We start from the raw sequence: 24,664 nt of genomic DNA, 5'->3' as shown, positions 1-24,664 counted from the left end.
GTAACTTTTTAACAAATCTCTCTACTGAAGTGCTTTATATGTAATGCATAAGAATGCAAGTTCATCCGTGTCTTATATCTGCTTTGTGATACCTACTTCCTTAATTTGTCAAAATTCATTACTTTTTGTTCTAGTAATTTTAACTATACTCTTGACAAGACTTTAAATATCTCTCTTGCACCACACTCTGTAGCATTCATGGGAAAGCAGTAGATACTGTCAGCTTTGAATTTAGCAAGAGTTTCAATGCTGTTTCCCATAGCATTTTTCCAGACAAACAGATGCAGAGTGGACTGTGTAAAGCAGTGCAGCAGACTGAGCTACAGGGATCAGAGCTTTGTAGCTGCATGCATGGCATTTAACATGAGACCAGTCGCTACTGGGGCACTGTTTTAACACCTCCAGTAATGGCCTGGATGATGGGATGGAGCACACACTCAGCAAGCGTGCAGGTGATAAAAACCAGGGAGGATATAGGCTGATACACGAAAGACGTGCTGCCATTCAGAGGGACCTTGACAGGCTGCAGAAATGGGCCAGCAAGAACCTCACAAAGTTCAACTAAAGGGAAATGCAAAGTCATGAATTCAGGGATGAATAATCCCATGCATTGATGCCAACTGAAATACACAAAATATCATTTCAATGTAAGAAAAAAACCCTTTACTGTGAGAACAGCCAAACATCGTAATAGGCTGTTCAGAGATGTTGTGGAGTTTCCATCCTTAGAGACATTCAGAACTCTCACAGTCACAGGCCCAGAGTCTCATGCAGGTTTTAAACCATCCCAATATCTGCTTGAGAGATAAAAACAGAGGTACAAGCAATTCAGACTTGAGGAATGCACTGGGGAGAACTTTTGATGTAGATGCTGGACAGGCTGACTAAGGGGGCTGCACCCCTGAGCATGCTAATAATGAATCAGGCAGAATTGGTTCGGAGACAAAGACAATCCTGCCTCAGTGACCAGGAAATAACTGATCTTGAGGGAAGTGAGAAAGGTAAATAGCAGAACAAGGCCTGGGGGGGTTAATGAAAGCCTATATAGTTGTGAAAGCATGCACTTGAAGACAAGACAAAACATACTATATGTTTGAGAGTATGCAGAACCCACCTGTTAAAATGAATAGGCATGTTTAAAAGGCTTAGCAGTGAATATTATTTTTATTTGAAGTATTACTAAAACACTTATGGCTATTTCTACAAATATATCTGGATACAAAAAGGTTTAAAAGTCCATAAAGATTTCCAGCATTACTGCTACTGCCAATAAATCACAAAGGTGGATAACCTGTTTTTCCACTGTTTTAACCTCACGCAAGACCTAGATAATTGTCTTGTAACAAGAAGAAAGTGCAGCATGTTTCCAGGCCCGTATCACAAGATATCAGCTATAACTTGATCAAGTCCCTACAGCAGGCACATACACCAGTTACAGAGTTTAAAAGATAGCTAATAGTTTTACACATGCTCCCTGTAGGGATTTCACTGTAATGGGAATTCTGCAATTTGCTTTAAGAAGCATTAAATACACAGCAAAAGGTGACAGAAAAGCATGAGAATGAGAAGACTGAATGACTACCAGCAGAACCTTCAGGAATACGTAACCATCTGCTGAACAAAAATGAAGGAGTTCTGTGTTACAGATGCAGGTAATGATGCAATATCCCAATAACATAAGTACAGAATGTAATATATAGTATGTCTGAAACGAACACGGAACAAAAAGGCTTTGTGCTTCCAGCAATCCATAAATGTCATTTTTAGATCTGCTTAAGTTCAGATTTTCTAATATTAAAAGGTAAAATTAAACTGGCAGTTAGGAGCAATGAACATGAGCAACAATCTTCACACTTTATAACCAGTGAGGAAAGATGAAATGGATGAGTAAATCTTATAAAAACAACCATTGTAAACAACTCTATCACAGCAGAACAACTTGGAGGCCACAGAAATGACAGATAAGTAATTAAGTATTTTAAACAGCTTTCTTGCCAGAAAATCTATTTCAGTTATGGTCCACTAGCATTTTAATGGTGTTTTTCCCCCAAGAATCTTCATTTCCTCATTGATTTCATTAACTGTTAAAAGATCATTAAAATGTACCTCTTTTTTATTATACTTCTCTTGCATAAATTATATCTAGTACCTGTGGATTATCCTGAAGTATTAGTCAGTTTTAGAAACAACTACATAGGGAGTGCACATGAACAGCTATCACATTCATCTGTGCTTCTAAGATTCAATGTACTGATTTGAGCAGTATCAGGTATAGCCATTTAAAGCAACTTAAGTATATGTTAATGTTCTTTAAAGGGTTAGTCCACTTATTTTCAATATTCACAGTATGCAAAAAAGCATATGTATTCTACTTTTTCTGTAGAATTTACACACCGGAAACAATAAGCATCTGTTGTGCAATAGATTAATACTATTATGGCTTTAAACTTTTTTGTTAAGGGAGAAAATGGAAACACAGAAATTAATTGGTGTATGGCCATTTGAATTGAGTTAGTGCCTAAGAGCAATTCTGGCAATAATGGTCAATCTTTTAGTCCATGCTAAGATCTCTTTCCCTCACCGCTCAGAAAAAGTAATCACAACTTGATTTGGAAAGAAAACTGTCTGCCTGTAGGAGATAATTCTATATAATTATAGAGACTATTCCTGTCTTTACTAACTACATTTTATATCTCTATCACCTGTTTTTTGTTCATTATATATTCCACCCTCCTTCTGGACTTCTTACACTTCTCAAGGATACAAAACAAAAAAAACAACTTCAAAACGAGAGATTCCAATTTTCTATCTTATTTTACAGGTGCCAAAAAAGGAATGAAGTTACCAATTTTACTATTGAATATTGTGATTAGCAACACAACAGATATTACTAGAAAAGTATGCATACAAAACATCTTTAGAAACAAACCCATAAAAATAAACACAACTGCAAATAAAACTACTGAACACTGCAATTTTTTTATCAACTGCTTTTCTTATTACTGTTTTCTTTTACCGATACTTATGCTTTTATTGTTTTCCAGTGTCTGTGTTTAAGATACTACACAACACTCATGGTGTTCTAGGAACTTAAGAGAACTAATGAACAACTGTACAGCTTAAGAAAACCCCAACACTATAAGGGAAGCACTGTATCACACTGCACTTCAAATTATATCACATGTAACAACAAGGACACCCCTTAAAGAGTTGCACATCAGGATTGATAAAGGCAGAAAAAAATCCTCATAGAAGTTATTACCCATTCCTTACAGAGAGTGAAGAAATAAAGAAACTTACCACTTTTAGTAGTGAAAGAATAGAGAGGATTCAGTGGAGCTCTCAGAGTGCCTGGCAGTCTTAGCCTGGAGTGTGGTGACAGCGACGGTGGTGCAGGAAGCAAGAGATTTGAGCTCGCCTGTAATAGGAAAGGCAAATCAGAAAGTGAAGTGTAATTTCCTGGGTTACTTACTGATGCAACAGCTAGAAGAGAAATATTTGCTTACTCTAAATAACAACTGAATTCCAGGAAAAAAATTAAGACTCATGTCGATGATAAATCAGAACTTCAATGGATGGGTATTTTGGTTGGTTTTTGGTTTTTCTAGTATTTGGTGACACAGACTTGGGAAAATTATTGACACAGCTATAAAGTGAATTGCTTGTTTACATACGAACACAAAATCTCAAGCAGTGCAAACAATGGAACAGAACTGTTTGAACTGACATCTTGTTGCATCTTCATGTATAAAAGTAAAATTACATTTATATATGGTTATAAACTGATAAATGTAAAATAACGTCTCACTTTTGAGTACTCAAGCTACACTGCATCTATGAAGAGATTGCTCAACATTAGAATGAGAGAAAAAAAAATCCAAAAAGAAGAAAAAAACCCTGATTTCTACACATCATTAAAGCATACTTACATAAAAACACCAGACATTTCCTTTCTGCAAGCTACACAGAAAATATCTGCAGTCCTAATTTCCACAGCCACAAAGATAATGTAGTTAAAATATGGCTTGCTATGGAGGTACTTGATACAAATGCAGCTGTCACAAAGCAAAACCTCATCCAACCTTTACTCTTCAGATACTATGCAATATAGCCTAGGTATAAAACATGTTATGGCAAATCTTAGTTTTTTGACAGGATCCAGTCGAGAATTTTACTGTTTGTGAAACTTATTTTCACTGGATGCTTTGACAGTACAGCTGAAGGGGAAGGAAAGAGGGCCTTAAATAAAATACTTACAGCTTTCTTCAAACAAAATAAGATTAATATGCTAACATTTTTGAAAGTTATTTACATAAAATGTTATAATTTTTATCCATTTGAAAAGTCAAGCTTATTTCACAATCTAGAGTAAATGCACATGGTTACTTAATCCAACTAAAAGCCCACACTCACTGGAGCACTTCTTTAGCCTCAGCAAACTCTGGATCAGAACCTTAAACTTCAGCTGTTGACCAAAACCAGAACAATGACATTTTGCAAATTTTCAGTCTACTGGTTTCTAAATTCTGTCTGAAGACACACCTAAACTAAAGTGAATCAGTGGCTTATTTCTATGAGCGATATAATTTATATAATTACTATTTCTGTAACTTAATAAATATTAAAAAATTCAAAAGGTTCCAGTAATGCAGAATATGCGGGCACTGGCAAGTGTGCCTGGGATGCAGGTCATACAGCACCAAAAATGTGTTGATTAACTTTACCAGGGGGCAGAGAGGATATTGGCTATCATCTCCTCTGTATGACTACACCAGATCTTCATCTTAATGTATCTGTTTTTTGTGTAGCAATGTGGATTTAATTCTACTGAAAGAAGTTTATTATAAAAACTGTATTTAACTAATCACGTCCTTTGCAGCAACTGCACACAGTTGCAATGACTATATTCCAAAGCCAACCAGAATTGAAAGCAAGACATGAGATCAACCATAGAATATGATTAAAAAGCATTAGGCCAGCTATGTTTTACTGCAGCATACAAATTAAACAATGTTAGTAAATGCTAGTTGTGAAATGTAAGCAGAATGAAGAGGAATGTTATTCTGCACAACAAAATCAATCTGTTGTTCTTACATTTATATATGTTTATCTGATACACACAAATACTGGAAAGCCATTAGGACAGAAAAATAATCTGTTCTGCAAACAGGTTAAGGTCAGCTTTCCAGTGTTTCATCTTCTTTTATCCACTGTTATATCTAGTAAGAACCTTTCTGCAGTAAGATAAACGAGACCTCTCCCTGCACAAAATTCTCACTGAGTGCACACTACACCATCAGTGATACAAATGTGTGTTTCCCAGTCAAGTATTCTCATGGAACTTTTTTGAATTCTCTTTCAAATTAGCTATCAAAAAAGCTGGTTTCAGATACTACTAGGGAATGAAGACAGGTTGCAAATCAAACTAAACAAAGCAGAGTGAACTATTCAAAACTAGCACTTAACAGACAATTCCCTGGTCCATCCTGGAGAGGAAAAAATATCAGGAGAAACTTGTCTTGATTGTGGTGCTTGATTAAATTATAGAAGAGGTATGGAACTCTGAAAGTTAATTGGTACTGTACAGTATTTATTTCCCTACTTTATTTTTCTGCTATATTAGTCAAATATTCTCACTATACATGCCAAAAAGCATGCTTTGAAATCAAATGCAATTGACACGTTAAGTTAGAAGAGTGAATGTGTAATACTGAAGATTTAAGAAAATTGGCCTTTTGAAAATCCAAAATAAGTTCTATCTTACAACTCCTTCCTTTCTCTCCAAGTCCTTATAAAAAAGTTAAAATACATCTGTATAAAAGAGATATTAAAAAGATTTAAATGTATGCAGCATTACAGGAGTGATTCATTCCTCCCCTTAACGACAGTGAAGCTCAGTGATACTGAGCTGTGAAAGACAGCACATCCAAAGTGCTCCCAAAATCAGAGTGTTTATGACCATTTTCCAACTATTTCTGAAGTATTACTTACATCTCTAAAAGAGAAAATAACCCACAATTTTGTAACAGAAGAAGGAACAACTTGTCTAATAAATGAAAACTACTGATCCAACAGAACTGTTTTCAGGTAAAGTACACTGCCCTATGAAGAGTAATTAATTCCCCTACAACAGACAGAACTAGGACTACGTACAGAACAGGGTGAAGCAATTTTTTTGAAATGCATGCTGTGGGAAGGCATTGCTAAATATCTTTACAACAATGAGCAAAGTTGGCTAAGATAGCCAACCATCAATCTACTTATTTTTCACAACAGGCTCTGCTTGCTTCATGCACAAACCACAGCTTTATCAGAGACACAGTTTACTACTAGCTGAATTGAGTAAAACTAAAGAGTTACAGCATTCATGTAGTTTTTGTAGTTAAAAAGGATACTCATAATTTTTGCCAAGTTTAAACAAAGCTGATTTGCATTTTCTTTTTTTGTGTTAGGGCAGTTCTATGCAAATTATGCAAATAAACATTTTCAGTGGAACTAGTTTTCACATTAAAAGTGAATTGCATGAGACAAAAACCAGAATACTGCCAGACTTGACAAGATGACGATAACTTCTGTTTTTCCCCCAAGAATGCACTTTTATGACCACTGCAACCAATATAAATGACATTTCCATATATACTTGCAAGTTAAATCAAGTTGGCCAGCTCTCTACTACCACTTACTCTTTTAGTTTTAGGCTTCCCTTTTGAAACTTTAAAACCAGTATCCTAGAGGCTTAAAAACAGTGTAAAAATGTTATTAGACCGTGATTAAAAAAAAAATATTAAAAGTCGACAATTGAATTTGACATAAAAAAATAAAATACAAATTCTAAATTTTTCTTAATGCTAGAAGAAAATACATAGGTAGTGATACATGAAGTAGGAGTACGGGACTACTACAGCTTATACATTTTCAATGTAAGTTTGAATCAAGCTGACATTTATATTAAAACGCAATCACTTCTATGACAGTACCATTAGAAGGCTTCCAGCAAAAGCTGGGATTCTACTGTGGTAGGTGCATTGCAGGCACTTAGAGACTAATAGAGTCAGTTCTTGAGGAACAGCTAGTTTAAATGGGAAAATCAAGGACAGGTAAAAAAAGGTATCATCCAGGTAGAGACAGGCAAAACTGAAACATACTGACTTCAATGCCAGTGTGTTCCCCTGATGCTCCCTACAATCCTCTTACCCTGATTATCCAGATCATGAGCTCACCTAAAGGGCAATATAGTTCCCTCATAAACCGGGTGCTCCATTATTTTTTCCACAGAAGCCCAGAAGTGACCAGGGCATACATACGAAAACTGAAGCTAGAGGGAGCCTGATTCAACAGTTTAGATACAGCTATTGTCTATAGATGATTTATATCAACACACAGTAATTCTATATATTCAGTTTCTTAGTTCTGCCAGAGAGTTCCATCACTTCAATTACAGGCTTACCACAAAAGCTTTCTTCCTTCTTTTTTTTTTCTTTAACTTTTTCTTGTAGTTATTTTTAAGAAGAAAGTAAGATTACTATAAACAGTTGGAGTAGCAAGCTTCTTTCCTTTAGCCACAAGGAAAATCAAATTCTTTGTACAAACACAAAACAGTTAAACACAGGCTCAGTTATATACAAGTTGTGTAGACTCACTCAGCCATTACACACAGACTATGACCTTTCCTGGATTGGATAAAACTGGCATTTCAGCTTAAAAAAACGCCTGAATATACACATTCTACTAGAATTGGCCAATGACAAAATCAGTAACGGTAAAAAGTAGATTTGTGACCCCTTTTGCAGCTGTTTATGATCCTTGCTATCAACATATGACCAGGAAAAAAAATAATTTAAAAAAATCCATGACCTGACTATAGTAGTTAAATTTTAAAAATGTCCTCTTTTATGCAAATAAAAAATGTCTATAACCTGTGTCACATACAAAACACACCCAAAGATACCTGCGCTAAGATTTTATTTGTCTTCCTACTAAGGAATCACAGAACCACAGAATTCTAGGGGTTGGAAGGGACCTCGAAAGGTCACCTACTGCAACCCCCTTGCCAGAGCAGGATTACCCAGAGCACATCACGCAGGAACATGTCCAGGTGGGTTTTGAATGTCTCCAGTGAAGGAGACTCCACAGCCTCTCTGGGCAGCCTGTTCCAGTGCTCTGTCACTCTCAGAGTAAAGAATTTTTTTCTCATGTTTATGTGGAACCTCCTATGTTCCAGTTTGCATTGCCCTTTGTCCTATCACTAGACATCACTGTAAAAATCCTGGCTCCGTCCTCCTGACACTCGCCCTTAACACATTTGTAAACATTGATGAGGTCACCCCTCAGTTTCCTCTTCTCCAAGCTGGAGACCCAGCTCCCTCAGCCTTTCCTCATAAAGGAGATGTTCCACTCCCTTAATCATCTTTGTGGCTCTGTGCTGGACTCTTTCAAGCAGTTCCCTGTCCTTCCTGAACTGAGGGGCCCAGAACTGGACACAATATTCAAGATGTGGCCTCACCAAGGCAGAACAGAGGGGGAGGAGAACCTCCCTTGACCTACTAACCACACCCTTTCTAAAGCACCCCAGGATGCCATTTGCCTTCTTGGCTACAAGGGCACATTGCTGGCTCATGGTCATCCTCCTGTCTACCAGGACCCCCAGGCTCCTTTCCCCTACACTGCTCTCCAGCAGGTCAGCCCCCAACCTGTACTGGTACATGGGGTTGTTCTTCCCCAGCTGCAAGACTCTACACTTGCCCTTGTTGAATTTCATCAAGTTTCTCCCTGCCCAACTCTCCAGCCTGTCCAGGTCTTGCAAAAACAAAAAACAGACAACAGAAATTATTCTGACTCACAGCTTGTCGAATACATACGGAAACCTATTTCTCCGTGCCTTCTGGTAAAAGACATTAGGACATGACTCTAAATACAGTACAGAGTTTGAAGTAATCATGTAACTGCTCAGACATTTGTAACCTCCACCCTGCTCCCTTTCTCCCCCCGTGCCTCTCCAAGCATTTGGTTAGACTCCAGGCTTTTCCCATCTCATATAAAACCCTTTCTTGGTAGATTAAAAAAAAATAATTTACAGAGATGTTAAAAAAGAGATATTTTTGTGAAAATTGATTACCATTCCTACTATTCTAATAAAAAAAAAAATTATAACGAGGCTTGCACTTCACTAATTTTTTTAAATTATGCACTTAAACAAAAAGTGTGATTTTGTATGTCGACAAGCCTTTATTTGCTTATTCCTGAGAATAGTTGTAATGTTTGATGCAGCCCAGGATGTGGCTGGCCTTCTGGGCTGCACTGCACATTGGTGGCTCATGTCCAACTTTTGATTCACTGGTATCATCAGGGCTGCTCTCTAGCACGTCTTCCCCCAGCCTGTATTCATATCTCTGGTTGCCCAGGTGCAGGACCCTGCACTTGGCCTTGTTGAACTGCATAATGTTCACCTGGGCCCACTTCTCCAGCTTGTCCAGGTCCCTCTGGATGGCGTCCTGTCCCTCTGGCATATCGACTCCACCGCCCAGCTTGGTGTCATCAGCAAACTTGCTGAGGGTGCTCTAAATGCCACTGTCAATATCATTAACGAATATACTAAACAACACTGGTCCCAGCAGGGGCCATGAGGGACACCACTTGTCACCACTTTCCATCTGGACATCAAGCCATTGACCACTACCCTCTGGATGTGACCATCCAGCCAGTTCCTTATCCACTGAACAGTCCACCTATCAAACTCGTATCTCTTCAACTTAGAGAGGACAATGTTGTGGGGAACCATGTCCAAGGACTTGTAGAAAAAGGCCTTGTAGAAGTCCAGATAGACAACATCCTCTGCTTTGGCCTTGTCCACTGATGCTGTCACTCCACTGTAGGAAGCAACTAGGTTGGTCAGGCAGGATCTGCGCCTAGTAAAGTCATGCTGACTGTCCTGAATCACCTCCCTACATCTTCTAGGATAATCTGTTCCATGATCTTCCCAGGCACAGAGGTGAGGTTGACAAGTCAGTAGTTCCCAGGGTCCTCCTTTCTAGCCTTTTTAAAAATGGGAGTTGTTTTCTTTCTTTCAGTGACTAGGGACTTGATCTGACTTCCGTGACTTTTCAAATACCATGGAGAGTGGCTTGGCAAATTTCAGAATTGAGAGATTCAACAAGAGTTCTCAGTAGTTAATATATTACAACCCTCCCATTTTCTGTCTTCGGGTAAAAGCTGTATATAGAACTCTTTTCCTGATCTGCACTAAAACCCAGAAGCCAAGCATGGTATTTCACTCTACCAGAACCAAGATGACCTGGAGGACAGCATAAAAAACACATGCTACTCTGGCATCCAGCTCTGCCTCTAGAACTCTGTTGCAGACAAAAGGACAAGCTTCCAGCTTCTTCCACTTGATGGCTTAGATAGTGCCATGTTTATGTGTTCGCTAGGAAGGCTGCATGTTTTTTTCTGAAAAGTAGTGGCTTTAAATTCTGTTGTTTTCACACAACAAGATATATTTTGCATCTCCACCTAAATGCTAAAAGAAGACCATCTGGAAGGACTAGGCAGAATATTATTTGACATATACTATAACAAAGCATCATATATGACCATACTTTATAGTCACACAGCTTAATGATGTAAGTTAATACATTTGATGCGATTAGAAGTGTAAGATGCTGGATTCTCTCATAGTACTTACTCCCTTAATGAATTCTGGCATAGTAATAAATACAGTCAAAGGACAAAAAATTCCAAACAAGTGTAAGTAGTTCTGTATATAGGAAAGAACACATTTACCTTCTACTTGTCTAATATTGTAGTTAAAAACCTCTGAGTATCAGAATTTTGGCAACCTTTTAAAAACATTTTTCAGAAATATATCACAAAATCAAGACTCAAAAAACTAAACAGACATTTAATTAATTTAGAAGTATTCACATGTTATGAGACAGGACAGCCAACATATAATCGATTCCAGGACTAGTATTACAGAGTCTATATAGATGCTGTCCGTAAGTGCTAAAAAGGTTTTCTCTGCTTCAAATTATAGCATGAAATTTTTAACATCTAAAAATCCTAATGTCATAGTTAGACTATCATACTTCTAAGAGAAACCCTTCTCCCAATATCTACATAACATATATCCTCCCTTGTTGTATGTCCTGCATGTCAAGTTACAAACAAGTATTGTGATTGCTAGATGGAAGTGAAATTCTAAATAAATAAATGGTAACACTGAATGAAAAACACTTATGGGTTCCTTTGATGACTAGAGATGGGTTAAGTGTTTTCCTATAAAAAACTGTGAATAGAAATATACATTAGCATTAGTTCCTTGAGGCAGAGATAAATAAGAATTGCTGCCAAGATTCACTTTAATTTCTCTATGTGGTAAAGAAGCCAATTCTGAATTCTAGTTCCATAGAGAAATTAATATTTACCTTTTGTAACAAATCGTCCTAGCTTTTGTGACTTACTAAAGCTTTAACCCAATATTCAACGACTGAATTTAACTACACATTTTCTGCACTAACAGGAATGGTAGTGTTGCAGAGGAGAAGAATCTATGGTTCATTAAGGTTCTTGTTTAGGTAGCAAAGAAGAAAAACAAAAAAAAAAGGAAGAAACATTGGTTCTAAAGGGACCTGAAAAGGAGACACTGGTCACAACACAAAAAACCCAAGCTCATAAAGGGTCAGAATACTGTCTACTTCTATCTAGCTTCAACCAAATTTTCACATTACATTTTCAGATCACATATTTCGCTTGCAGACCTCCAAAATTTCCACTTACAAGTTAATCTTATGTCCATTACTTACTACTGTTAAGTTCACCCACATTGCACCCACAGACCCGTGTGTTGGCTGATCAACTATTTGGAGGTTCCAGCACCTTTGTTTCATAAATACGACCCCAGGTGTGACTTCGGGCCACGTTTACTGGCAGGCTATGCTGCCAAGATGCTTGCCCCAACATGGTGATCTCTACGCATCTGTGACAAGACACTGGCATAAAAACATTACCAAAATACCAGTAAAAAGCTTACATAGTTTCCAGTTCACTTTTATTTTTCCTGACAAACACACACAAGGTAACACCCACATTCTCGTTTGGATTTTCATATTCCAACCCTCTCACAGGGCAGCCTGCCACCCTACATGTTGCTTCATAAGATTCCTTCCTCTGTTTTCATTTCTCTGCACCCAGCTGTATTAGCACATTCTTACACAGACGGCTGAGTAGCAACTTCTACAAGGCCTCATTTGACAAACGCTTTAGTATTTATGTAAATAAGCATTCTAACAAAACTTCCAGCAGAGCCTGCTCTTCCTTCCATACATGCATCATTTTTCACATGAAAAAGGGAGTTGTGCACATGTAAATGCACATGCATTCAAAATTATAATTCACAATTACAAATTAGTAGAAATTTTAAGTGTTAATGTTGATATATTATATGGAGCTGTCCAGAATCTCTGATAATGTAGGCAGGCAATTCTACACCCACATGCAAGAAATTATCCTATCCCTGCTTGGAAAGGAGGTGTCACTGTCTGCTGTGGCTTATGTTGGATTGCTGAAAAGATGAGGGTCAAGACTCATTTAGATAAAAATAATTCTCCTCCCAATATCTTCATAAAGCCCTACATGGAAGAACTCCCTGTTTTTGCTCTATGACAGGTACAGACTGGATGTGGAGTCTTTCATCTGCCATCGTGTACTGTTTGGAAACCCACACAGTGACAAAACTCAGATGACCTTCCTGATTCTCTCACAGGATGCTGTCCAAAATCTTGATCATGACTGCTCACAGTGGACTTGCTCACCCCAAACTGGTCATGGAGTGACGGGAGTCAAAGGTTACAAAACTCCAGTAGCTGAAAATTACTCTCTCAAGCAAAGTAGTAGGCAAATCTATTTCACCTAGGTACAGGGTTCCATGGAATCACTACGTGGTTCTGCTAAACAAGATTTTTCTCCCACAGCCAAGAATCCCTGGGTAATCAGGGACTATAAACAGTTGCAATTATAAAGACTCACAGAAATTCAATACCCCTTTCTTCTTCCTCAGATGACAAGACATTCAGAAGAGTAAAAATAATTTCTTCTGGAACGTCTTCCCAGACACAAGATTACATGCTCCACGCTCTCCATATTATGAGTCTTTCTCTTTGATCAATAAATAACTTGAAGGCACCAGCGCTCAGCTGTAGATGCACCAGAACAAAATAATCAGAAAACAGAAACAAGGCTTGCTTCATGTGAGGACATATGTAATTGTAGGGGCAGCAGCAACATGCTTCCCTTATCCATGTGAGCTACACTGTGGTGTATTACAAAGGGGTCTACTGGGAAGAGTCCGGAAAACAAAGGAGTGTGCAGTAGCTTCCTTCTGGATAGTTTCAAAGCACAGGCCTAATGGGGATGTCTATGCCAGGGAACCAGACCAGATCTACTTCAAAGCAAAACCCCTAAAGCAGGATGGGAGTAGCTACAGCATCCTCAGCAACAACTGCTTTCACCTTATTTTGCGCTTCACTACTTATTAATGTGGACAAAGTCTAAGAAGACAAAAATAAAAAAATAAACAAACCTATATGCATTCAGAAATATGTAAAAACAAAAAATAGCAAGTGTAAACCCAAATGCAGGTAATTTCACTGTGAACAGTAATTATAACTGCACTATACAGGATTTTTTTGCACTCTTGTCGCATGCAAAATTATCTCAAGTTGGGGAATTTTACTTAATTAAATCTGTTCCCAATTACAAAAGCTTTAATTACTGATTTAGGTAATAAGAAACAAGAAAATAGTTAAAAAAAACCCAACACCCAAAGAAAACATTTTCATCCCTCTTTTCAGGTCTGCTCCAGACTCCTCTCTCTCCTCATCAGTCTTCTCGGTTTTGCGATTATGTCACGCTCAGTCCTTTAGGTAAGGTGAAATGGTGTAGGGCAGCAGGGTTAGTGCCTAGTGGCTTCCTCTTTTCCCCTTTACTTGTTTCTTCTTCCTTTTAACTGCTTTAGTGGGGGTCCTCCATTGGCCAGAATTCCCTTGGGGATTGTACCTGTCTGGCATGGATCCCTCCATGGGTTGCAGTCTCTTCAGAGGTGCACCTCCTACATTGTTTTCTTCTCTTTCTCCTCACATCTTCTCCTGCCTTTCCTTTCATGTCTACTCCGTTATCTTCCCCTAATCTCCATTGGTGCGTTGTTTTGTGGCTTCTGTATCACCTTTGTGCCTCCTATGTCTTCCTTAGTGCCTCCTCACATACCTCTTCCTGGACCTCCACTTGTGCCTCCCCACATGTTTTTCTCTACATTTCCTCCTCCAGTCTGGTGTCTCCTGTCCCTAGTAGCTACTAAGCTTTCTTAAGTATGTTTTCAGAGAGGTGCCACATGCAATTCTGTTTGGTTCCAATGTCAGTTGTGCAGGGAGTTTGTGCTGTCCTTCATGAACCTGGCTGGAAACAGCTGTGCTTTGTACAAGGCAGTCTATGATCTCTTTCCACCCATGTCAGCCCTGTAGGCCCCCCTGCTAGAAACCCCCTGCCATTTATGCCACATACAATTCTAAAGGTGTATAGAAAAACAAAACAAAACAAGGTAATTTTCTAAAGCTCAGCCATCATGATCTATGGAGTAAATCATACAAATGGCAATGGGCATGGAAAGAAAACATCCCTTGTCAGCAGTACTTGATAAACAAAAATAACTTAACTTTATGCAGTTCATCTCTTCTAAAGAGCTACTTACAGGTGCATTAATAATACTGAGAAAAACATTCATTTCTGAAGAGCAGATATTAAGACTACATGTCGATGTTCTGTTACATATACCAGTCCCAAAATATGAACTTTGGCTGAGAAGACCATACACTTATGGAAATTAATTAAATTTGACTTACTGTTACGGAATCAAGTTTCTGTTTCACCTTCTGCATTCTCATTGATGTTCTTGCAACGCTGACAAACTGATCTGCTGGACACAGCCCTGAACTTTTTTGTATAGGAATTTCAGAAAAACTGCTAAAGATCTGTGGCTCTCTTGGTGCAGCTGTTGTAAGTGATGAGCTGAGATCTTTTACGAGTTCAGCTTCCTGTTGTGCAACTGCAGAAATAAACAATATTAATGTGTCAGGTGAAGCCTTACTTTGCCATGGGAAAAAGAAATAACTGAATCATCACTGTCATTTTGCCAGTCGTATCTCCAGTGGAACACCTTCAGAATGTGTACTAATAGTGCCACAGGAAAACCTGAAAATAACATTAATTTTTCCCCATACTACCCCGCTTCCCCCCAACTTCCTCTTCACAGGTCTCCACTCTGTTATCTTTTGTGTTCAGTAACCTATCACACAGAACCGATATTTTTGTATTGCTTATAAACATTTGTGTTCTCCATGCAGAAATATTAGGGGGGGGAGAGAAAGGAGAGTTTTCCAAGGCAAGTAAGGTATATACCTTGCACTGAATTCAAGTCAGCTATTTTATTACGTACATATCACATTTTTTCCAGCCTAGTTCAATTGAGCTTATGATATTTAATACTTGCAGTAAAATTTCAGAAGTTGCTAGACAAACATACAGGCACAGGAATGACTCTTAGGAGGTAGCCTGCTCTAGAATAGGCAGACTGCTCTAGGACAGGATACTTTTGATGACAGTTGTGCTTCCTATCATTTAAACAAATTAACTTTTGCAATTTTTTCCACTGTGGTCTCAAACCAACAAAGGTTAAAATAATTCTTCATGAAAGTTTTGTCTAGGATAATTTAAAAACTGTTAGTGTATGTAAAACACTTATGTGAAAACTGTGTCAGTGACTAAAAGTAGTATTACTATATGATTAGCTCTTTGAACACTAAAGCAGTTAAGACCATCTTCTGAAAGCAAAGTGTGTGCTTTTAACCAAAAAAGGAACAAAAAGTTAGTGACAATGTACAAAAGACCACAACCTATGCAAAACCTTACTATCATCAGTGACTTAGTTAAGCAGTCAGATTATATAAATAATTACTAGTGTGATATCTGTGTGATCTCTAAATATACATACACACACATATATACATATGTATTAAACTACCCTATTGGCTTTTTAAAGACTCCCTCTCTGCTGAAGAGTAAAAAAATTTTAAACAATTCCTTCACCCAAAATATTTTCCACTGCTCTCCAAAATATAGATGTCTTTCTGGGCTGAAGTTTAGCACTGAATATTCATTAAAGTCATTCCACTTTATTTTCCTGTAAAAATCAACGAACTCTAGAGACAAATAATCTTAACTGTGAAATCTGAGATGAGTAATCTTGTTAGTTCGTGTTATATAAAAGGCAAATGCATAAAGACATGACAAGCTTTACAAATCTATGTTCACTGCAAACATAATTAGAACCAAAATCTGTGACAGATATGCAAGATTTATTGTATAATTCATATTAATATTATGTACTGTCTAGCTGCAACATGACACCTGAAACTGTCTGTAATTGAAACAATGACACTGCTAAAGCTAATCACAAAAGCACAACATCACAAAAGTCTGCAAAGGACAGTCTGAATCTGTCTGAATGTGTATCAAAAATTCAAAACTAGTATTATCTTCAGTACAACATGGGGAATAAATCTGCATCTTACCTAATCACACCACAGGTGTAAAACCTGTTTAATAAAACAATGTGTACTGTCCCATATTAATTAATGTCTATACAGCTCCTTAACATTAGTTTGTAACATAACCAACACAAAATAGTGAGATTTGTATTAAGCTGTTAATTAATTTTCAGAATAATAGTATTTTCTGGCTCCATAATCCACCCTGATACTGAAAAGGGGCTTTTAAATATTGATGACACTGTCTATATATGATTAAGTGCGATTAAGAATTGCACAGGATGACATACAATAACACATTCAAAACTGGGGTTGCAAGGGACCTCTGGTGATTGGCTAGGCCAAAGCCCCTGCTCAAAGCAGGGTCATCTAAAGCAGGGTGCTCAAGGTTATGACCAGGTGGGTTTTGATTATAATCAAATGACCGTTCTCTTCTTCCTTCAAAAGAAGTACAAGTACTAGAAAATCACTTCTAAAAATAAAATATTAATAGGTGTGCATGAAGAAATTTTGTGCTGTACCTTTATAATCATAAATGTATACAAGTATTGGCTGGTTTTGACCAAAGGCACAAAATGACACCATGTGCTCATGTGGATGAAAGGCAACATCACGAAGTGGAGATGTGAAGCAGAGCTCAGAATATATGGCCACCTGATCTCCTAAAGAAGTGAAATACATTTATTAATACCATGGAAACACATTTCATAGCACAAAATAATACATGATTATGCTTGCCTTATGGCAGTGCAGTTACTACCATCATAAATATATATTCTTCAATCCATTTCCTTATTGAAAAGTACTATTTGGCATAAGACAAAAAATATTGCATGCTATTAAGTTATTCAGTAAGTCAGAAAAGTTGGTGCATTTGCAACAGCTGCAGGAAACCCCAAAGGATGCATCAGGTTAGCTGAGTTCTCTTGTGATAAGTGAGCTCTGGAAAGGTGGTGTTCCTCAGTATTTGTTTGTGCTTGCATTTGGCAGATATCTTAGTTCTGCATTTCAATTATATCATTCTGACAACAGGAGTGAACGTTGAGCACAAAATTATGAAAAAATACATAAGATTTGCTCTTCAGCTGATGACATTATGAATGCAAGTAGAGTGTTTAAGTAAAAATAAAAGCCTAGTAAAAGCATACTGCTAAGAAAGTTTCTTCCCCTTTTTACTTTTGTTCTTTTTAAAGTTTTCAGACAATTATGTAGTGCCATAGATCTAAGCTAATATAGTTGGAACTGTGGCAAGAAATTCAAAACAGAACTGTCAGCTGCCAGCTTTAAAGTGTTTACTTTTTCCTTTTTAAAAATTATTTAGGTTATAGCTGGAGACAGAACATAATGTCATCAAAACAAATAAGTGTAGTCTGTCACCCTCTACTATTATTTTTGTTGCTTTTACCTCACTGTACAGTGAAGATGACAAAGTCTGTACCTCACATTTGCAAAACACTTCTCCAGAAAGATTCTGACAGCTGGTTTTGAAACTACTTTGTTTGGGGAATAATTAATGAAGAAACTGTATATACCAATGGCCCAAAATATTCAGTCTCTGATCATCCTTGGGAAACAGATGAAGTGGTTCTGAAGTGGTTCTCAGCAAAAGTCTAATTCTCAAAAACAAAACATGTAGCAGAAAGACTGAACTGACCTACAACATTTCTGTGCATTCCATTTTAAGACTCTCATTCACATGTGAAGAATTGCAGTACACAAAAAGCTGAACTTAAGGGGCTGCATTCCTGCTGGATATTACAAATGCTAACTCTGCCTATTAATTTCTTCTAGATAATTAAATCTTAGATATTAATAACAGCTATGTAAAAGGTGGAGCTAAGGCTTCAGGATTTAACAGCATCTTACTAAAGTTTTATTCCATATCAAAAGTGCAACACTGAAGCTTACAAAACCCTGTCCCACTCAGTCTTGATAACCTGATTTAAGATAATAAAATAATTAGTTACCTGTTTCTGGATTCCAAACATAAGCCTTTCCATCTTCACTTCCAGAAAACAGGAAGGTACCACATGGTGTTAAGGTGCTGTGAATCTTCTCTCTGTAATTTGTGGCACCGATGTATTTCTTTGTAGCCAAGCTAAAGACAAAGATTGTTTTGCAAATGTAGTGGATACTTTGAGAACAAAAAAATCAGTCCACCTTGCATCCCAAATAGATATGCAGGCACTCCCCTTTTGGAGAGTACAGTGTTTACCTTTTCCCTGGCATTCACAATGCACCTGAAATTATAGCTGAAAGTGTACAACCTTGTCTTTTGGCAGAAAACAGAAATGCTCAGATCTTGAGGACAGATGCAGATGTGGTATTTTGCATTTTCTTGATGTAAATTTTCTTGAAAAAAAATGGGGAAATTTGCACTAACTACTCCAAGCACTGCCAAAAAGAGTTTTCATTACACTTCCTAAGCTTGATTACATCCCAGCAGTGCTTTTATTTGTCCAGTAGCTTCAGACTAATGTTTCCTCAGTTACAAAACCAGCAGCAGAATAAAAGAAAATTCAGACATCGATGTTGATTTACTCTTAACATTAACATTATTGTGCTATTTAGGTATCCTAATCATTTTTCACTGAAATGCTGCTAGTTATCATAATAATAATGACCTACTAATTAACTACTGTCAGTTTGTAGGCATCAAGTAAGAGAGAATCTGCAAAAGGAGGTAAAGAAGCCTAAGCCAGCTTGTAAGATACTATCTCCAAAACTATGGACAGCTTGGAAAGAGACACAAAGTTCAAAAAGGAGGTAAGAGGAACGGCAAAAGGCCCTGAAAGTTCTCAAAAACAACAGACTGTAATTTTTAAAATGTGTTACTGCAGAAACAATGGGGGTATGCTGGGAGAAGTGAAATGCAGTTGATATGACAGGATATTTATATATATATATATTTATATATATATTGTTAACTATATATATATTTATATATATTTTTAACAATATTCTGAATAAATATATCTTAACTATAATTCTATTTGGCAAGAAATAGAAAAAGATGCTTTAATGATCACAGTGGAAGACCATATTAGCCCAAATAAGAGTTTTAGCTATGTAAGCAAGAAATACAGTACCTCTGGAATCCCATGGAGAAGAGTTCTGCAAGCTGTAAAACTAACCTGCATATGAAACCCTAAAGAAAAGTCTGAACTAAAATCAAATCCCTGATCACATACCTGAGTGACAGGACACCAGCATTAACCAAAAAGATCAAAAAAGCAAGTTCAAAGTTAAGAACAACCAGCTGTCAATCAAAGTGAATTGTGTTGCTTTGTGACCTCCACCCCCTCTTTTCTCATGCAGGGAATGAACAGTTAATGCTGACGTGTACAATTATCAGTGCTGGGTATCTGACCCTGTGGTTTATCGATAGGCTTCAGCCAACGTAACTGTGGGCTGTGGCCAAAGCAGCAGTCCTGCTGCTGCCCTCTCCACCCTTGTTTTCCCAGGCTCTCCCTCAATTCTCCTCTAGCATTTGGGCAGCTATCAGATGAGTTAGATCAGATAAGTGATTAAAATGAAAATTAATCATTTGTATTTGTAGGCTGATTTTCAGTCGGATCAGTTCACTGATCTGACTTACCCACCATCAAATGATCTCTAGAGCTGATAAAAAGGAAATGCTAGGAATACATGGCCATAGGTGTGGGACATAGGAGGAGATTGTGTGTCCTACAGATCAACTGGTTCAATAATTGTGAAACATATTAACTGTTTCTTAGAGATTAATATGAACGTCCATTTTTCCCTCTCAAACTAAAACTCTCTGTACTTTTAGATGTTACAGAAGAACACTCTCTGCTTCAAAAAACTAAAGTTTCCTCTGATAATGCACCAATTTCATGTTTCAATTGAGTGGATAGCTTACCCGTCTAGCATGGTCATTATGATTTATCGTTACAGTAAAAGATGAACAGTGTGCTATAAAACTGGAAAGACTTCAGGTATTTCAAACACCCAATCCAGAGATTTCCTGAAAGAGCATAGGTATGTACAAAGGTATGTTCTAAAAGAATGCAGTTTCTCATCCTATGAGAGTATAAAGAGGTATTTCCCCCAGGTTATTTCACGTAGAACACCAGGGACCTTTGTTTTTTTTTTGCATGGCAAGGTGAAATTAAGAATGAATAATTTAGAAAGAGCATTCATATTTTATACGTGACTTTCCAGAATAAAGTGTTCAAGTGCATTTTATCAGTGTGTGCAACTGACAGCAGGAAGACTTCTAAGTTTTACCCACTGAAAGGACAAGAGGGAACTGATACAAATAGAAATACAGGACATTTCATTTAAAATTTTACTCTGAGGGTGAAGGAACACTGGAACATTTTGCTCATAGAAGCTGTAGACTCTTCATTCTTCAGGGTATTCAAAACCCCAGTGAGAATAGTCCTGCATAACACGCTCTCATGATTTGATTATTGGGGTTGGACTGGACACTCCAACCTCAACTACTCAAATGATTCTGTGATCCCCTTGGTTTTTATTGTAGTTTGTTATTAAATAATCACAGAATCACAGAATGGTTTGGGTTGGAAGGGACCCTAAAGATCATCTAGTTCCAACCCCCCTGCATGGGCAGGAACAGCTCCCACTAGATCAGGTTCACAGCTATTAAAAATGAGAAAATAATAAAAAACTAAGTTCAAAACATCTCATCACCTGCTTAATGTTGTATGCAATGTACATTACTGCATATTTCAGTATTTATGATAATGATCTTTATACCATTTTATCATCAAAATACTATTCCCACAGCCTTAGCAATGAGAAACTAACACACAAGTAAATTTTATAATTTCAAAGATATTTTCATGTTCAGATTGCATTTTTAAAAGTGAATTCAATCTTTAGAAGATTACTGTCTTCTCCTTCATGCCACCTTAAACTCCCAAGTAATCCAGTAATTTTGGGATACTCTATTCTAAAAGACTTACCCAATATCACAGAAAACATCTGTAATACAGCAGTGTTTTGAAACCATTTCCTAACCCTAATATTGCTATCCTTGATTATTGGGACATCTTTCTTCTCTACAACTATGCATTTGCTAGTTTTATGGCACAAAAAAAAATCTACTTGCATTCTGAGATCCATGATTCTCAGGGTATTGTCTTTGGCATGGATTAATAAACGTCTTCCATTAGGATGCACCTCCAAATGATTTATTGGTATTCCTTTAATATCATTTTCTTTTATTTCCTGCAGAAAGAAAGAAAATAATGTAAAAAAACCCCAAAACTTTGTGTTTTAAAACTCATGTTTTTTATACATCATTATTATTTTTTCTCTTGCATTACTCTTTTTCTGCCTACTTTATTTTATTTGGTTAAGGAAAAGGTTTGTTCCTATATGGAAGCATTACATCTGTCCTGGTTTGAGCAATCAACGTCTCACAAGCACAAGGCAGGTTCTACTGTGACTCTGAGATTATGAAATACAGTCGATGACAAGAAAGCTGACTGAAGATAAGGCCTCCAAGGTATGGACAGAGGTGATTTTTAAAGCCTGTGATCTGTTTTATTATTGTCTCCAGAGAACATTAGCATTTATCTGTTAATACAATCCTATCAAATACCAAGCATCTTCACGTTTTATATAAAAAAAAACTGTAGTTGCCAAACAATTTAAAATAAATAACAAACAAATAAACTATGTCAATGAATTACATGATGTTCTATCAGCTCTTCTGTATCATTATTTAAATAAAACACCTTATCAGTTATACAAAATGTAATGTATAAAAAAACTGAAATCAAATTACTACATTTGGAATAATTCACATAAAAATAATACAATGCTAGTTTAAGAAACTTATATACCTTATTAATCCTCCAGTGTTGAAACAGGTTTTGAGAACTTCCTTTGACAGATGTATCCCAAACTATTATCAGTCCTGCACTATCTCCTGAGAACATGTGGAGCCCTGTGCAATAACAGCATCTTGTAAGTAGAATACCACAAAAAAGAGCAAATAAGAAAAGCATGTATGAATATCATACCACTTTTTTCTATTACTTTTGTGAATAGGTGAACATCAATTCTTTCCTCTCTTCTGCTACAAAACATTCATTGCAAGTACACCTTCACTCGTACTGCATGGCATAACTGGATACCATAAATTTGGATTCAGCATCTAAGTCAGGGGTGCTGAATATTCTTTTAAGTTTTTTCACTTTTTCTCATATTCTAGAACCAGCAAAAAATTTATAGCTCAATGAGCTTTACATGACTATGTATGTTCACTGAGAGCATCCTGAACAAGAATGCTGTTACCAATAATTGATCTTCAATTAAGCACAAATACTTTTGTTTTAAAATAAAAGCCTTTCCTCTTAAAATAAAAATCTTTCCTCTTTGTAGTACTACTCCAGTGAATACCTCCACAAATGAACCAGAAAAAGTCAAACACTCAGAAGTACCTTATTCATTCACTCATCTTCAACTCTTCCCACCCTCCACTAGTACATGTCAGTACATCTCTCTCACTGGCTTTCAGCTGTTAATCTACCAGTTAACATTATTCACAACGGTGAAATCTGTGTCCTTTTGTCTGTTTTTAACACTCTTTTTCAATGTTGAAATGTTCATCACCTTCCCACTTCTTCAGTCTAACATTCAAATTCTCACAATCTAACTACCAGTACCTCAATTTCTTTATCACTGCTTTCGGTTGGTAACTTTGAATTACAATATGGTGGAGCTGCCTTTGCTTCTATCATGGTCATGCCATCTCTTGTTCTGAAGTGCTTTTCTGAGAACTCTCTAGATTTTCTACTTCTGCTTTTGTTAGTACATAATTCTTCTACCTAGAAGAATTCTAGCTAAACCTGCCTTTTTTCCAGTTTACCTCAGTACAGTAACTGCTAGGCTTTCCACCTGTATCCTAATGCATTTGTCTCCTCTGAACAGTAGAATCTGTGCTTTATGTTCTGCTAATTTTTGCTGCAGTACGTACAAAACATTAGTTGATAATAATAGCTATTTATAAGGATACTGAAAACTACACTATGACCAAAATTTGCCTCGTCATAATTGCTGGATCACTACACATTTGTTTACATGTTCTTTCCACACTTACCTGTTCTGATTACTCTCAATTTTTATCAGGGACTATGTGTCCCATTGTGTTTGCCCATATAAGGCAAGATACTAAGCTACTAATAGCAAACACATCTAAAACTATTCTGTTCTAGGATTTTACATTGCCTCTATGAAATAAAGCAACCTAGTAATACAAGTTGGTCATCAATGGAAGACTGTTTGAAAAAGTACATACCTTCTCCATCAAAACAAAGTGTGTTGATGAAGCTTTTGTGACCATCAAGCTCCTGTAGCAGCTGTCCATAAATTTCTTCCACATTGGCATTCCAGACTCTAATCACAGAGTCGTAACATCCTGTCACAACCAAGGAGTCATCAACTGGGTGGTACTTTGCAGTGTAAACAAATGAAGGATGAGGGAAAACTCTCACTGCAGATGTTGCCTGCATTTCTATTTTCCACATTCTAAAACAAAAGGACATTAGGATAACTCCTCTATACAGTAATCATACACAAGTGTAACTGATGCCATATTTTGTGCTGGCAGTTCTGGAGGAAAATGCTGGCAAATACTTAACACCACCTATGAATTTGTTCCACCTATTTTTAATCCTTTAATATGGTAGTTTCTAACAAGAATGAAGATACATTTACTACTTTACATAGTACTCTGTCTTCAAAGTAAATTCATGACTACTTACTCATTTAATGGATATTTTGCACATTTTAAAATACACAAAGAATTCCATGAATGGATAATTTTCTTTCCTTCAGGAGTTATAAACATATTATTAAGACTTTCTGGGGTATCACTCATTTACAACAAAAGAAAAAAGTATCAAAAGATGGCAGAACAAAAATCTCACAAAGAAACATTCAGGACCACTAAAAATAAATAAAACCCCAGAAAGTGTTAAAAGAACAATTATCTCCCACACAGTGATTGTGATCTCAAGGATGTTTTCTTCACATAAATTCAGTTCTTACTATTCATCTATTTCCTATCCTGT

General features: G+C 36.9%; 1 protein-coding gene across 6 annotated transcripts in view; it reads right to left on the bottom strand.

The window, feature by feature from the left end:
• AHI1 (Abelson helper integration site 1) overlaps window positions 1-24,664 on the bottom strand; it is an 88,823-nt gene that overhangs the window by 40,267 nt on the left and 23,892 nt on the right. For all 6 annotated transcript variants that reach the window (XM_051616008.1, XM_051616007.1, XM_051616009.1 and 3 more), the window contains 7 exons: window positions 23,890-24,119; window positions 22,433-22,536; window positions 21,694-21,812; window positions 18,563-18,693; window positions 17,117-17,257; window positions 14,892-15,094; window positions 3,301-3,418 (listed from right to left, as the gene is read on the bottom strand). In XM_051616008.1, coding sequence (XP_051471968.1) covers window positions 3,301-3,418; window positions 14,892-15,094; window positions 17,117-17,257; window positions 18,563-18,693; window positions 21,694-21,812; window positions 22,433-22,536; window positions 23,890-24,119 — 1,046 coding nt within the window. The remainder of the gene's footprint in view (window positions 1-3,300; window positions 3,419-14,891; window positions 15,095-17,116; window positions 17,258-18,562; window positions 18,694-21,693; window positions 21,813-22,432; window positions 22,537-23,889; window positions 24,120-24,664) is intronic.

This window comes from Apus apus, chromosome 3 (assembly GCF_020740795.1).
Source record: "Apus apus isolate bApuApu2 chromosome 3, bApuApu2.pri.cur, whole genome shotgun sequence".
NCBI lineage: Eukaryota > Metazoa > Chordata > Aves > Apodiformes > Apodidae > Apus > Apus apus.
The sequence above is the reverse complement of the archived record's forward strand: the minus strand, read 5'-3'. Positions and strand labels throughout refer to the sequence as shown.